Here is a 12,474-nt window from a genome sequence, read left to right as displayed (position 1 = left end):
GAATACCGCATCCAGGTATTGTTGAGACATACAAATATTGTAACCATACTGAGTTGTACAAAGTATATTGAACTGCAAGCTCGCTCCAGGAATAAGAAGGAAAAAAAGAACATGGTTGTTAGATATAAAAAGAATAAAAACATTTTTAGTTTTATTTTCTCCGAAAATTTAGACTTAGGCATTGTATTGAACATCAATGGAGTTGTGGCACTGGATAAATGCGTTCGCAGTCCAATCTTTTGTATATCGAAATATCATGTTTTTTCGCAGTTTGTAAGGCTTTGTGTACTTCTGCACTGCCTCTAGATTCAGTTAGAGAGTTAAAAAATTGTTTGTGAAAAGGGTTAATATTAAGGGGCAACTCTTTAGTGTCCTTGCCATTCTTTTAGGCAGACTTCAAACAACATAAGCAAATTAAAATCCAATAAGAAGCACTTAATGAGTGAGGAATTTGACATTAGTGCTGGAGCTTTGATGCTCGTGATTTTTTAAAAATAAATCATATTTTTTATAAACACAAGATGAAATGATGCATGAAGTTTTATTACTGCAGGTAATAATCACACCACATATCAACCCATTCTATATATTTATAAATAGAGAGGATCACCATACTTTTACTCGTCCGTTTAAATTATGGTATCATCCATTCATCCCTGACACCCAACAGTTGGCGGCTATGATGACGATGTTTGTATTATATAACCACTAACAAACAATAAATGTTTGCTTACAGTAATTATAAACTTTAATAATTTTTAACAACATTCTGCAAGTGACTACATTACATCGGAAGATCAGGAACGAGTTTAATTCCTAGCGAGCCTTGGGCGTACGTAAAGAACATACCGTAGGTTTTTACCGATTGTCAGGGATTCGTTATGTATATGTATGTATGTATATCTGTTTGTAAATTTCTTTATTACCTCGTATCATCCAAACAGCTGGATTAAGCATTTGAAAAAAAAGGCGAATTTTTGTAACGAAATAGTAATACGTTACGCATTCATTGGCTCATCAAAGTTTCCGTCAAAATGATTCTATCATCAATTATCGGTGGCTTAAGCGAGAAAAGAAAAATTTCTTATCATTTGCTCAATTTATCCAAATAATATAAAAAATAAAATTATGAATACGTTCGTAGCACTTATTCGAGGTAGACACCAGACAAGTACCGAAAATATAATCTACCAAAATTTATTAAATGCTTCATGACCCAACCGAAATTATGGTTAAATTAAATATTAACAAGTGAAAACAAACAATTGACTGAGTTAATTGTTGAAATATCATGCATAGCCAGTGTTGATTTCTTTATCACATTAAAAATACAAACATGTGACACATACATAACTGATAATCAAGTATAGTACATATTATAAAATTTCCGCCTAATTGGCGCCCTCACGGGTAAACAGTGATGTTTACGAAAAAATGTTTCAATCAAAAGTTGTTTAATTTGTGATAAGGAACATTTTTTACATTTAAACTTTTGTTCTATCTCTAACGGTTTACAAGATGGGTCCTACGGACCCAAGACCCAATTGACCTATGATGCTCATTTACGAACTTGGCCTCACTTTTTACATCCTGAGTACGCTGTAAAAATTTCAGCTCGATATCTCTTTTCGTTTTTGAGTTATCGTGTCCACAGACGGACGGACGAACGGACGGACAACCGGAAATGGACTAATTAGGTGATTTTATGAACACCTAAGACAAAATTTTTTTCCTAGCATCATTATTTTTAAGCGTTACAAACTTGGGACTAAACTTAATATACTATGTATATTTCATATATACATGGTATAATAATTTAGTTTTCAAATTGGTAAATGTTTTGGACATGAATAAAAATACTATAATCACAATTTTATTATTTTCGAAAAATTATTCAAATGGTTATTTGCATGGAATTGTTTAGAAATATTGAAATACGTTTTATTTCTTTGATATAATAATTCCAGGTATTGTTTAGACATACAAATATTGTAACCATACTGAGTTGCACAAAGTATACTGAACTGGAAGCTCGCTCCAGGAATAGGAAGGAAAAAAGAACATGGTTGTTAAATATAAAAAGAATAAAAACGTTTTTAGTTATATTTCGAAAATGTAGACTTAAGCACTGTATTGAACATCAATAGAGTGGCGGTACTGGGTAAATGCGTTCGCAGTCCAATCTTTTGTATATCGAGATATCATGTTTTTTTTGAGTTTGTAAGGCATTGTGTACTTCTGCACTGCCTTCAAATTGAGTTAGAGGGCTAAAAATTTGTTTGTGAAATGGTTTAATATTAAAGGGTAACTCTTTAGTGTCCTTGCGCCAATCTTATAGTCAGATTTCAAACAAATACGTTTTATTTCTTTGAGTCGTTAAATAAAATAATAAAAAATACAAAGATCGAAGAGATTTTTCATATTTTCAATTTTAGCCTAAAATAGCATGTGATCAAAGAATAATTTACTTACCAAATACCACATAAATTGCCATCGTAGATCATTTAATTGCACTGACGATTTTACATGTGGACTGGTAACGATTGATGACGATAAATAATCTCGTTTTTTTCGACTTTTTGCTTTCTGTTGTTGTGCCCAATGTACACGATGATCTGAATCTAACTTTGCTTGATGATCATCATGTGGTTCTATACTCCGCCTAGCTACACCATGCCCTTGAAAGTGATAATAGTCTGGCATTATCTGAAAAGAAAAAAAAATTTGTTTATAATTTCCTTGGGTTAAAACATAGTTATGTGTAAAGTGAATAATTATTAATGAATAACTGTTTTTTTCCAAATAACGGAAATAGAAATATATCCATAATTTTCACGATAAATGATTTATAATTTAATGGTCATTAATAAAAATGGAAAAGAAAATGTTTTAAAGAAGTCTTTAATATGTTATAAATATCAATAAATTCTTTGTTGAAACTGCTTTCCATTTGTATCAAAAAATGTTGAAAAAAAACAGATAGGTGGGAGTTGAAATTTTGTAGATATCCTCAAATAGTGAATATATTGATTTTTAACCCCCGAATCAAAAAGGGGTGTTTTAAGTTTGACTGCTATATGTGTGTGTATGTGCCTGTCTGTCTGTCTGCCTGCCTGTCTGTGGCATCATAACGGCTAAACGCATGAACCTATCTTGAATTTTTCTGTTTCGTTTGAAAGGTAATACAATGGTGAGTGTTCTTAGACATGTTTTCACTGCAAGCTTAGGCTTCCGTACCCAAAAAAATGTCAGAAGTCTTTTAAATTTTGTAAATTTCACTTGTAATTTCATACCAATCTCATCCGATAATATTAAAGGCTTAAAATGGTCAATTTTCGGGGAAAATTTTTGTTGTTAAAAATTCGTTTCAGAGCATGTTGTATGCTAAAAACGAAAATATTCCTTAGAAATTTTTTTATCTATACAAACATATTTAATAAATTATTAAACTTAATAAATTATTAAAAAAAAAAAATACATTGCATTTATGTTCAAAACTGTCTATGAGGCGTATTTTATGAATTAACTCAGTTAATTGTTTATTTTCACTTGTTTTATTATTATTTTAAATGGACTTAGATTTTTATTATAGATTTTTGGCTTTTTAATGATAAACAACAACTTTGATGACAAAGCAATTTAGAAAACTAAACTAATTGTACTTTTAAATAATTTAAATTAGTAAATATTGGACATTCAATATATTATTATACAAAATGTACAAATACTTTTGTCCAATGCAGTAATTTTATGTTCCTTGTCTAACTACTTATTTCTCGCTTAAACAAAAAGCAGATACATTTATTTACAGAAATATATATACATTTACAGTAATTGATGAGTCGTATGAGAATTTGTTAGGTTGGTTAATTATAGTGTCTGAGTCAGCCAATTGTGAAAAGTTTATTATTAAACCCTTCACATACAAGAAAGCTCTCATTTTTATACGAGATAAACTCACATAATTTCTTTTGGAAAGTAAAATGATTTTTTGTTAATTTAATTTAGTAAATAATGTTATTTTATTTTTTACGCTCAAGAAAGATAATTTTGTTATTTTTGACTGATTAATGGGAGCAGACATATGAATTAAGACATAAAGACAACAAATTTACGAAGTATGGTATAAAAACTTATATGCTAATAAAATTTTGTTTTTATTTTTTTATATTTAATAAAGAATTGCTCACTAAAAAGCTGTTACACTGTTGTTTATAAATTTTTCTATTTACATTTTATGAGCTTTTAGCGGCTGCTGTCGTAAATATATAAATAAGTCTAGGATCAGCTCTAGTATTTGAAAATTAAAAAAAGAAGAATTTTCATTGATATGCATAGAAGTGGACGCCCTCGAGTAACAATGACGGAAGAAGACACATTATTAGTCAAGGGCCTCTACATAAAAAAAATTGAATAAAAAATCCCAAATCAGTTTGCTCGACACTCAACAAAGCAGGGTGTACGTCGTTCCAGACATTAAAATTTTAATGTTGAATATGTTGGACATTTCGTTCTTGTAAGTGTTGGAAATGATTTTTACATTTTTATTCAGTTAGTTCGACTACTTACAAGCTACTTGAAAAAGAAGATATCGACTTAGTCATTTTTCGTAGAAAAAGAAAAACTTGTTAGGTACGACTTTGATACTTGCCTCCCAAATTTGCAGTTTTAAAAATACTCTGCCTGATCTAATAAAGTAGATTTTATAAAATAGGTAAGACAACAACATTTTACAATAGTTTAAATCGCGACAATAACAGTCGCCCATTAGCATCTAGACCGGCTCAAAGCTTTCTAATAATGGGCTACGGCTATTTTAAGTCGCTTTGTAAACTACTGAACTTGTTTCTTCCTTTTCAGATTTTATTTAACGCAATCGGGTTTTTTATTTTTTCAATTATTAATTTTATCTCTAATAAATCTATATACAGATGCAGAATTTTACGCTGCATATGAAGGGTTGAAAATAATATTATATAACAATAATAATATTGCATTTGCGTTCGTATATTACATAAAGTACAATAATCATCATAATATATACAGACTCAAATTATAGTACGAATTTAGCACTATAATAATAACTCTTTACTCGAATAATCGTATATAACACATTTACTCGATTATCCGATGACCTCTGTATGGAAATATCCATAAAACTAAACGTTTTAGGAATTCTAGACTAGGATATAGAAATTCTAGACTAAGACACAGTTGTGGATCGGAAAATAAAACACTCGTTTGACCCTTTCCCGTCTCAGGTATGCGCTAATGATATCTCTAGTCTCACTTTAAGCTTTAACCATAAATTTTGTTTATATTCTTCTTAACGTTATTTCATTTGAAGCACGCTGTGGTCAAATTATTAAAATTTAATTTAAAACAAGTGAAATTTACAAAATTTAAAAGACTCCGACAAATTGTTCGGGTGCGGAACCCTGAATTCACACTTGAAACATACTTAAGAACACTATCCATTAAATTACCTTTTTCCTTAAAGCTTTCTCCAAACTAAACCGAGGTAATAAAATTTAGTAAATTTCTTTTAAATATAAGGATTAAAAGATAAAGTTGACTTTGATAGCAGATAAAAAAGGAATTTGAATTTTAGCTTTTGGTTGTTAAAATGTTTGAAAAATTCTGACCTTTGTGAAAACGATATTGATTTAAAGTATTTTAACAGTTTTTCTTCAGTAAATTTTTTAATAAAAAACGTATATATGTTTTTTTTTTTTTTTTGAATATTTGGTGCCCTAGAAATTTTTCCAAAAAAAAGGAAGCTCACAAGGATTGGCTAAAAAGAGAACGTGATTTTTATTTTGGATTTTTCAACGATTTTCAACCATCTATAACTACAATAATAATGTTTATAAATAATAACATAAATAAAACTCAAATGAATGCAACGAAGCTTGTAAATACACCATAAATTTTCATTTACAAGAATTAAGATAGAAGTTTAATAATAAAAACTCCGTGTAAATTGTTCATGCTGAAGAAGAAAAAATGTGAGAATAGTTTCCAACAATTTGTAAAGCACAATACAAAGTGTAGTTTTTTTTATATAACTTTAAAGATGGTTTACAAGAAAAATGCAATTTGTTTAAAATATTTTAATTTAAATAATGTCATTGATAAATTCATACATTATTTTATATATTTTTACTGGTTTTTGTTGAGCTTTATAAACTAGCTTAAACATTCAAGCAATCAACATGCAACCAACAGATTTTCTTTAATGAGATCAGCTTATTTTTCTATTTTGAATACATATTAAAAAAAATGCAAAAATATTTTGTTCGACAATCGACAAACCGACGTTGACTTTTCAAAAATTAAGGACCCGGCTGAAATAAGGGCATAAGAATACTTACACCCTTTTTCTTTCGATTGTAATTTTATTTGACTTCTAGTGTTATTGCTAGTGGAGAGCTGTAAGATTTATACCTCGGAATCCAGGAATAATCAATGAATCTTCATTAAAACTGTGCGACTGCATTGTATAAAGCTTACTTAAAGAAATTAAAAACTAAAATTTGTGCGATCTTGCCCAGGAAGTGGGAGTCACCCTTTCTCGAGAGTGGACAAATTTATGCTGAAAAACGGGAATCGATATAGAAATGAATTCTAAGCAAAAACGTTCATTTTTGTGTGAGTATTTATCGTCAAATAATAGAAAAATTTGACGTTTTTTGAAAAAAGTATATCGTATACTTTTTATTTAAGTACTATAAAAAACCTTGAAAATGGAAAAAGTTTCAAGTCATTTGCATAAAAATTGACGAAGTTATGATGAAAACAATATTTATCGGATCTTTTTTTTTAAAGTTTTATTCAGTACAAAAACTGATGAATTTATCACGGAATTAAAATTAATGCTTGCCGGTTTCCAACTAACTTTATTTAGATACTGGCAACAGGCTCAAGAAATTCTAGCAGTTTCGGATAAATGTTTTTTGGAAATAAAAAGGACAAGAGAAAATTTGTTTATGAAACCAATTTATTGCTTTTATGTTATAAGATAAAAATTTTTCCTAAAAATAGTCATTTTTTGGACACGACTTTGAAATTTACGGAAGGAAGTGCGTATAAGTAGTAAATAAATAAAGGGGGTTTAACCTTCGTTTTCAGATACCCCAGCGTACAGACCGTATTGGAAAAGTTTCAAATATTAAGTATGGGAATTTGAATAGAATTGTTTTAAGGCTGATATTTCAAGTTTGATTTAATTTTAGGAATGTCAATTCCATATTTCTAATTTTGAAATCCATAATCCATGACTATCCATTTTTGGATTCTAATGATTATCCATATTTTGGAAGTGTGTGTAATGCATTTTTAAGTTCAATTATTTGAAATGATGCATGTTCGCTTAGTGCTATAAACAATATTTTGTTAAATCATATTTCATTATACTATTATTATCGCAAGAGCATAGATTTTATAGGCAAAATAATACACACAGATAACGATAACACACTGCATAAAATGGCAGACTAGTATTTTATATATCAGAGAAAATATTTATCTGTTGTAACATAGTTATATTATGATTTATGTTGAATTCATATGTAATTTGAAACAAAGTTTAAAGTTTTTTTTAAAAATTGTTATTTGTTTTTTTTTTGTTTTGAAAACTATATTTTGTTGTATTTGTACTTTTAGATAAAACTAGCCGCAAACCGCCAATTTCGTTGGGAAATAAAAATAAATACTACCATATCATATCTCTCATCTCAATTAATCTCGCTATGAATACCGTATTAGTCCACCACACCAGCTTTTACTTCCATCTTTTGGACAATATGACAACTTGTGATCCAAGAGGTCGCTGCTCTCAGATATTTAATTTAAAATGTACAAGTATAGAAGCATGACATATTTATAAGGTCTACAAATTGTAGGAAAAAGTGGTTTTACCATATTGTGCCCGGCCACCGATATCATATCGAGCTGTGGTACATCAACTTTATTCTAGTTTGTAAGTCTGAACGTTAGCTATTAAACTAATTTCGTCAAGGTAAGACCAGTATTTTTTGTGTGCTTCGCAAACTTACATACAAACCAACAGATAGGCAGTAGTTTTATGATTTAAAAAAAAAAATTAAAACAAATAAAAAATGATGAAACCAAATAACATATAGAGATGGAAGCGATTATATTCTGATTCTAATAGTATATACAGAGTGTGTAGGAAGTATCGGAACTGAAAGGCTAAAAAGAAAAAAATAGTATACAAAGAGATATTGCGTTAAAAGAGTAGTAAGTTTACTCCTTGAAAGTAGCCAAGGGCTAGACGAAAATTTTAAATTAGAAAGTTGTTCCTCTTAAACAAAACCCAACAACTTTTGTTTGGAACTTTTTTTCGAGAACTGAATGTTCTCGGTAGAAATTAAATTCGTAATTCCGTTCTTATTAACTTTTGTTTGCCCGGATGGTATTTTTTTAATTGATTTTAAACTAACTTCCCGTTGAGCTAGATATTTGAAATTTGGGCCAAAGCTCAGAAATGGATAACAATGAATTCTCATAGCAGAAAAGTAGGAAAAAAAAACATAATTTTAATGTACCATGTTTATATAAAGGGCTAAAAAGTGTAAAAAAAATTTTTAGCAGCTATTAAAATACTTGTAAGATTAGAAACGTGAGACGTTTCATCATTAAAAACCCGCACCTATACTTGTTCAGCATAATTTCAACAACGATTTCTACTAATTACAAGCTCCCTATATTTTTCGTTTTCAATTTTATAAATACAAGTATTTATAAGTATTTTAATAGTTATTAAAAGTAAAAATTAATTTATACTTTATAGTCCGTTAGTGCAATAAATAAGCCGGAAAATGTGGAAAAGTGGTGGAACAGCTCCGATTTCAAAAATTTTTTGTGTACGTATTCCTTAGACCTCTAGGAACATTCAGCCGCACTAACCTTGGCATTGAAAAAAAAACTGAGAAAGTTAGGGTAGTTTTCCCATCCCCAAAACTCTCTAAATAGTAGCAGTGAAAACAAATCAATATTTTAACTCAAAAATCGTCTTCCGAGGGTTTTTGAGGTCGTTGATCATGAATTCAAGGTTAAAAAGCAACTGAATATGGTTTCAACCCCATTAAAATTACCCTTAAAGTGATAGAGACAAAAACTTTATTAAATTCAAAATTTTGCCTCAGAAATCGTGTCTCGTGGAGTTTTTAGGTAAGGTGTTCAAAAATTTAAGGTCAAAAAGCAATTGAGGATTGTTTCAACCCCATCAAAAGTACCCTTAGAAGTGTCAATGATAAAAAAAAATTGAAAATTCTGAATTTCACCTCAGAAATTGTCTCTCTCTGGTTTTAGAAGTCATTGATAATGAATTTGAGGGCAAGAAGCAACTGAATGTAGTCCCAAGCCACCCCTAAAGGCCACCCCTAGAAGTGACAGAGAAAAAATTTAAAATTGTTCCTCGAATATCGTCTTTCGGGGGGTTTTTGGGGCCGCTGATCGCGAATCCAAGGTCAAAAAGTAACTTGGATGGTTGCAACCCCATTAAAACTACCCCTAGAAATGTCAATGATAAATAAATTTTGAAAATACTGAATTTCACCACAGAAATTGCCTCTCTGCGGTTTTAAGAGTCGCTGATCATGAATTTGAGGTCAAAAAGTAACTGAATGTCACAGCATCCTTATTAAAACCTCCCCTAGAAGTGACAGAGATAAAATTTTAAATTTGAATTCTCTCCTCGAATATCGACTTTCGGGTAATTTTGGGGGCGCTGATTACGAATCCAATTTTTTTTCTTTCACTTATAGGGGTGGTTTTAATGGGGACGGAGCGACATTCGGTAGCTTTTTGACTAAAATTCATGATCAGCGACTACGAAAACCACAAAGAGGCCATTTCTGAGGTGAAATTCAGAATTTTCTAAACTTGTTTATGATTGACACTTCAACGGGTAGTTTTATGGGGTTGCAACCATCCAAGTTACTTTTTGACTTTGGATTCGTGATCAGCGACGCCAAAAACCCCCCGAAAGACGACATTCGAGGAAAAATTTTAAATATTTACTCTGTTACTTCTAGGGGTGGCTTGGAACTACATTCAGTTGCTTCTTGCCATCAGATTCATTATCAACGACTTCAAAAACCACAGAAAGACAATTTCTAAAATAAAATTCAAAGTTTTCAAAATTTTTTAATCATTTACACTTCTAGGGGTAGTTTTAATAGGGTTGCAACCATCCAAGTTACTTTTTGACCTTGAATTCGTGATCAGCGATGCCAAAAACCCCCCGAAAGACGATATTCGATTAAAAATTTAAAATTTTATCTCTGTTTCTTCTAGGGGTGGCTTTTAGGGGTGGCTTGGAACTACATTCAGTTGCTTCTTACCCTCAAATTCTTTATCAACGACTTCAAAAACCGCAGAAAGACAATTTCTGAGGTCAAATTCAAAATTTTCAAAATTTTTTAAATATTGACACTTTTAGGGGTAGTTTTAATGGGGTTGCAGCCATTTTCAGTTGTTTTTAAACCTTGAATTCATGATCAGTGACCTCGAAAACCCTCGGAAGACGATTTTTGAGGTGAAATATTGATTTGTTTTCACTGTTACTATTTGGGGATGGGAAAACTACCCTAACTTTCTCAGTTTTTTTTCCAATGCCAAGGTTAGTGCGGCTGAATGTTCCTAGAGGTCTAAAGAACACGTATACAAAAAATTTTTGAAATCGGAGCTGTTCCACCACTTTTCCACATTTGATGGTATTTTCCGGCTTATTTACTGTAGAAACATGATATTTATTTTTTTAATTTTATTTTTCATATGGAGAATAGATTTTGCATTCAAATTTGGATAATAAGAAGAGCAGATAAAGTTTTAAAATTTTAATTTGGTTGTATAAATGAAACATTGTGTTTTGCTGGATACGTTTTTTTGAGCTTGTTGTTTTTAAAATAATATATTTTGAGTTCTACTGCTTCGATACTTTTCTAGCACGCCGTATCACTGTTATTAGAAAGATTCGATTAGGTTCAATGCATTTATGACAAAATTGCTACAATATGCACAATAATTATGATGGAATCAAATAACATTGAATATACATAAATAATATATAGTGTGTTAATTTTTAGTGAACTTTAATTTAAATAGACTCATTGTGCAGTAGATCTTTTTGAAATTTACGAAAGAGGCACATTTTCTAGATCTTGCGAGACACTTTTTTTTGAACAATGTACAAGCTTTAAAGAATTAATTACAAGCTTTCTTTCAAATGGTGAGAGTGAAATTGACTCCCATTTTGCAAAACGATAATAGAATGAATTTATACAGTTTCTTTCTCCTCTTGTATTGAAAAGATAGAATTAACATTTATAAACTTATATTGTAGTCACTTTTTCCCCAATTATGAGTTTTAGTGGATATTAAGAAAAAAGAGACCTTTATTTTCCAAAGATTAGTTCCAAAAATACAAAAAATCCGTCCATTATTATAGGCTGTAACTGAAGGAACTTTTGTCCTATGTAAATTGACATTCCTTATATTTTCTTTAATTACAAAAATATTAGAAAATATGACATTGTGTCTATAATATTGGATCGAACATTATTATAGGTTCCAATAAATTATTTAATGATTTTCGTTTTTTTAAGCTAGGCAACTAAATATGTACGGAAAATTTTTATAGGATCATCAATTAATTATGTTTTTTATACATTTTATAATTTTGAAATTTCAATTTACATATAGTGAGTGTATTATTGCATTTATATAGAAACAGTCGAAATTATAGTTTTTTGTTTATTCATCAGATCTATATTGTTTCAAAATATAGTTTAATAATATTAAATTTTGATTATATTGGAATATTTCTGTATTGATTATTTGAATACTTTCAAATTTACATTGCTTTTTATTTTATAATTTATAATTCTTTGCTACATTTACAAGATAAATAATTTATAATAATATTGGATTATATTTTACGAAGTCAAATAAAATTAACTAAAAACATTAATTAGATTATTTGTATTCATTTGGCCTGTTTATACTCTAAACAACATACTTCGATCAATGACTAACATACAGTTATAAAAGATAAAATATGTCCGTTTTTTTTTCATTATTAGATTGGCTCCTCAATAGTCTAGCCCCGATAAAAAAATATTGACAGTTTCGGAGAGTCGATTATAAGAACTAAAAAAAGAACTGAATTCTAGAAGTGAAAGAGGACAGATGTCTCAATATCTCCCATGCCCATATGAGTTGTAAGACTACTTAAAGACTACGGTAACACAAATTTTTGACTTGTTTCAAATAAGTACAAAAATGTACCTACGTTACTTTTATACCTATACTAGCTTGATTTCCGCCCGTTTGACTGGGCTTAAAAGTAAAAAAAAACCGCTTTATAGCCTCCACCTCTCTTGATGTGCACAGTTTTCAATTTTGTTAAATGTAAAATGGTCATAATTTATTGAGTTTATCAGAAAA

The 12,474-nt window shown here is 29.8% G+C and overlaps 1 protein-coding gene across 1 annotated transcript in view; it reads right to left on the bottom strand.

The window, feature by feature from the left end:
* LOC123292827 (furin-like protease 1) overlaps window positions 1-12,474 on the bottom strand; it is a 730,290-nt gene that overhangs the window by 63,868 nt on the left and 653,948 nt on the right. Inside the window, exon 2 of the mRNA XM_044873541.1 lies at window positions 2,473-2,706. Coding sequence (XP_044729476.1) covers window positions 2,473-2,706 — 234 coding nt within the window. The remainder of the gene's footprint in view (window positions 1-2,472; window positions 2,707-12,474) is intronic.

The sequence above is a fragment of the Chrysoperla carnea genome, chromosome 2 (genome assembly GCF_905475395.1).
Source record: "Chrysoperla carnea chromosome 2, inChrCarn1.1, whole genome shotgun sequence".
Taxonomy (NCBI): Eukaryota; Metazoa; Arthropoda; class Insecta; order Neuroptera; family Chrysopidae; genus Chrysoperla; species Chrysoperla carnea.
The sequence above is the reverse complement of the archived record's forward strand: the minus strand, read 5'-3'. Positions and strand labels throughout refer to the sequence as shown.